Source organism: Nannospalax galili, unplaced genomic scaffold, assembly GCF_000622305.1.
Source record: "Nannospalax galili isolate Female #2095 unplaced genomic scaffold, S.galili_v1.0 scaffold77, whole genome shotgun sequence".
NCBI classification, from domain to species: domain Eukaryota; kingdom Metazoa; phylum Chordata; class Mammalia; order Rodentia; family Spalacidae; genus Nannospalax; species Nannospalax galili.
This window is the reverse complement of record NW_008341457.1, coordinates 2,287,158-2,291,189: the sequence shown is the minus strand read 5'-3', so window position 1 is coordinate 2,291,189 and position 4,032 is coordinate 2,287,158. Positions and strand designations below refer to the sequence as shown.

Below are 4,032 nucleotides of genomic sequence, written 5' to 3'. Positions count from 1 at the left end.
CTGGAACTATGTAGACCAGACTGGCCTTAAACTCACAGAGATCCATCCGCCTCTGCCTCCCGAGTGCTGGGATTCAAGTTGTGTGCCACTACTCCTGGCATAACCAGCCTCTCTGTCTCTGTCTCTGTCTGACTCTTGCTGATCTTTTTTTGACAGGGTCTCCCTGTAGCCCCAGCTGTCCTGGAACTCACTGTGTAGACCAGGCTGGCTTTGAACTCACAGAGATCCGCCTGCCTCTGCCTCCTGAGTGCTGGGACTACAGGCGTGCACCACGACGCCTGGCTTCTTGCTGATCTTTTAATCAACTTGGGTGTACTCACACAGCCCCGCCCTGTCCCCTCTAGGATCACAGAGCCCCCCTCATCCCCTAAACAGAGAATATTGCAAGTGCTCAGACCTTGGTCAGCCGGCTGCTGGCAACCAAAGACAGCAGCAGGCACCTTTCGATTCATTCCCAGGCTTGCGCCCCCTTGTTTCCTCTCCCTGCACAGGGTCACCCTCCAGGCCCTTGGTGCTCACCCTCCAATGCCCACGATGCACTTCATGTCAGGGGATGGTGGGACGGTCTTGAGGTGGCCCAGGCAGCCCAGCTGCTGGTGACCCCACGGTGTGCTCTGGGGAGTCCCGGCTTCATTGACAAAATTGTGGCACCTTTATAGGTCTGGGCAGCCTGGAGGCCACCCCGGGGGAGGAGGCTCACCGGGGGAAGTGGGGTGTTGGGGGAACAGTATGCACCTGTTTCGTAGGCTGCAAATAGCTCTGGTTGCCTTTTGCCTAAATTAGTCATGAGCCAGAGGGACAGAGGGACAGCAGCCAAACTCCATCCTATCCAGCATCCGCCTCCTCTCCCCCTTCCCCCCTCCCCTTCTCCCTCTCACGCCATCCTGGCCAGCCACACTGTTCCAGTCCCTAAAAATATCTGCCTGACTTTATGTCCCCTGGCTTGACCCTGACATCCACACTAGCTCTCATGGGGCCAGGAAAAGGGACCCTCCTCCCTCCTCCCTCCTCCCTCCTTCCTGCTGTCTGTCTTCCCCCTTGAAGGGAATTTCTTTTCTGAGCAAGTCATGATTAAGATGGGTTTAGGGGCTCTGGGTGGTGAATCACAAGACAGCTTGGCTCTGGTGACCAGGCCTGGTCTGTCACCTGCCCAGGGTGTGACCCAAGTCTTGAGACCAGACATAAGGGAGCCAGGATGAGGCCCTGCTGATTCTGGTGTGTGTGCATGCACACAGGCACATGTCAGGTATCTTCCTCAAGCACTCCCTCTTTTTAAAATTTTTATTTATTTTTATTTTGTGTATGAGTGTATTGCCTGCATGTATGTAATCTGTGTTATGTAATGCCCATGGAGATCAGAAGAGAGCATCAGATTTCCCTGGAAATGGAGTTACAGGAGGTTGTCAACTGCCGTGTGGGTGCCAGGAATCAAACCCAGAGTCTCTACAAGAGCAGTCAGTACTCTTAACCTCTGAGCCATCTCTCCAGCCCCTAACCTCTTTTCAGTGCTGGGAACTGAACCTGGGTCCTCTGAGGGCAGCCAGTACTCTTAACCACTGAGCCAGCTCTCCAGCCCCCTTTTGGGTGGGGGGTTCTTTTTGACAGGGTATTCCTGTAGATCAGGCTGGCCTGGATCTGAGGTCTGCCTGCCCCCTGCCTGTGAGCACCATTGCACTGGCTCCTCCACCTTGTGGCTGGACAGAGGGTCTCACAAACCTGGGGCTCCGGATTCAGCTAGGCTGGTTGGCCTGTGAGCCCCAGGGGACCCTCCTGTCTCTACCTTCCCAGCACTGGGGTCACAGATGTGGGCATGCCACCATGCCTGTCATTTACCTGGCACTGAGGATGGGCAAACACTTTACCCACTGAGCTGTCTCCCAGGCCCAACTCTGGATTTACCCTGGGTTCCACAGGACCCCCCCAGCCTCGCCGGTCCTGGCTTCTCACCTGCAGGTCGTCCCAGCTCTGCACCCTCCTCTCGCCTTCACCCTGTCTGTCGGAGCCTCTGTCCACACACCTTTCCTCCCACAGCCCTAGCCTGTCCTTGGTTCTAGGATCAGAGAGGACCCTTCCTCCAGGGCACCACATGGGCTGGTTCTCCTTGTTTCCACGGAGGCCCCAGAGACCTAGCTGGGTTTTGTGATTGAGACTGGGGTAGATGTGGGGGGCTGGACCCCAGAGCCGCCAAGTTCATGAATGAGTTTATGAGTGACTAAATGAACGCATGATTAATGAGTGAATGAACAAATGAGTGAGTTAATGAGTGGGTGTAGTCAGGAAGGGCCCTGCCCTAGGCCTGGTATTTGGGTAGCCGCCTCATCGCACCCTCAGTTCTCCTGAGCAGGCGGTGCAGGTCCCCGAGGTGGGAGGGGACAGTGGCTGCTCCCTCCTCTCCCAGCACCTGTCTGCAGACAAACAAAATGGACCTTGGCTCCCTCTCCATTTTAAGTTATTTATTTCACATAAAAATCCCTCGCTAGCAGGGCCCGGGTGCCATTGCCACTAGGATGGCCCGGGGTGTAGACTGCGTGCGTTATGAATCCTGTGTTAGGGTCTCTGGTTTGCAGGGTCCGCTGGCCACTGGGCTCGGCTGGCCTAGGGTTGGTGGGTGCTGGTGACTGGAAGGGACAAGGGGGCCCCACAGAGGCAGGGGGCTTCACAGGGGATCTTGGTCCCACAGTGTCCTTGTGAGTGGATGGGACTGTTCTCATCTGTCACCTGATGCCATCACTACCATAGACAACTGGTTGTCACTGATTGTCACATTCGGTAGGAAGAGCCTGTTTTCATTCCTGGCTTGTTTCCAACAACCAAAAAAAGACCATCCATCAACCCAGCTGCGGGTGACACAGTTGAGCCTAGGGTTCCGCCTTGGTCCTCTTAATTTGACACAAGCAAAGACAATTTATAAAGCCTGAGCCCAGCGTGGTCATGCATGCCTGTTATCTCAGCACTCGGGAAGCTGAGGCAGGAAAATCAGGAGTTTGAGGCCAGGCTGGACCACATAGCCAGTTCTCCCCCAGAAGACTATGGTAGATTCACAAATGCCATGCACACAGTACCCTGACTTTCTCAGGATCCATCAGCTCTTCCCTGTTGCGACAATCCAAAACACCCATCACCATCCCAGGTTCAAAGGCCTTAGTTGGGGCTGGATGAACACCACTAGTAGGGGATTGAGGCCAGAGGTCCAACCTGCTTGGATTGCTTTCTTTTGTTTTTAGCAATAGGGTCTCACTATGTAGCCCAGATTGACCTTGAACTCAAAGACATCTGCCTGCCTCTGCCTCCTGAGTGCTGGGATCAAAGATACTTTGTCTGGATAGTTTCCTTTTTTTTTTTTTTTTTTTTTTTTTGTCTTTTTGAGACAGGGTCTTCCTGTAGCCCCAGCTGTCCTGGAACTCACTATGTAGACCAGGCCGGCCTTGAACTCACAGAGATCTGCCTGCCTCTGCCTCCCAGGTGTTGGGATTAAAGGCGTGTGCTACCATGCCCGGCTGGATAGTTTTCTTAATACAGTGATTTTCAGGTCTGAAGGGAATCCCAGGCACCCTGCCCTGCAAATGTCATGCAGTCTTTACTTAAATGCCTCCGGAGACTCAGTCCTCACACCGATGCTGTCAGGGCCACATTAGCCTGGCCTGATCATCACCCCAAGAGAATCTGTCCCCTGGTCCCCTGCTTAGAAGGCAAGTGTCCAGCTCCCTGGGGTGTATTTTCCAAGGGCTCTCCTGAATCCTCCAGCATTGGCAACCCTATATTTTCATCTTTCTGTGTCCACATTTCAGAGCTGGAGTGTTACATGTCCTGCTCAGTGAGGTGAAGCCAACCCTGGGACAGGAAGGCGACAAGGGAGGGGCCACAACAGGGCCCTTGGGAGGAGGTATCTGCCAAGATTGCCTTCTTGTGTGGCATCCACTTTAAAGAGAGTCAAGAATGTTCTAGAATGTTCTAGATTGAAGGGGGCAGGTTTGACCACAAGGCTGATCAGTATACGTGCAGTCAATTCAAAGGCTCTGAAGGACCATCAAA

The 4,032-nt window shown here is 53.9% G+C and overlaps 1 protein-coding gene across 2 annotated transcripts in view; it reads right to left on the bottom strand.

The window, feature by feature from the left end:
- The window catches only part of Nmrk2 (nicotinamide riboside kinase 2), a 4,437-nt gene extending 3,731 nt beyond the window's left edge, over window positions 1-706 (bottom strand). The window contains exon 1 of one of the 2 annotated variants that reach the window (XM_029565499.1): window positions 520-706. In XM_029565499.1, coding sequence (XP_029421359.1) covers window positions 520-545 — 26 coding nt within the window. In that variant the 5' untranslated portion in view covers window positions 546-706. The remainder of the gene's footprint in view (window positions 1-519) is intronic. The other variant, XM_008837072.2, reaches the window with a different exon arrangement.
- Window positions 707-4,032: the final 3,326 nt, after the last annotated feature.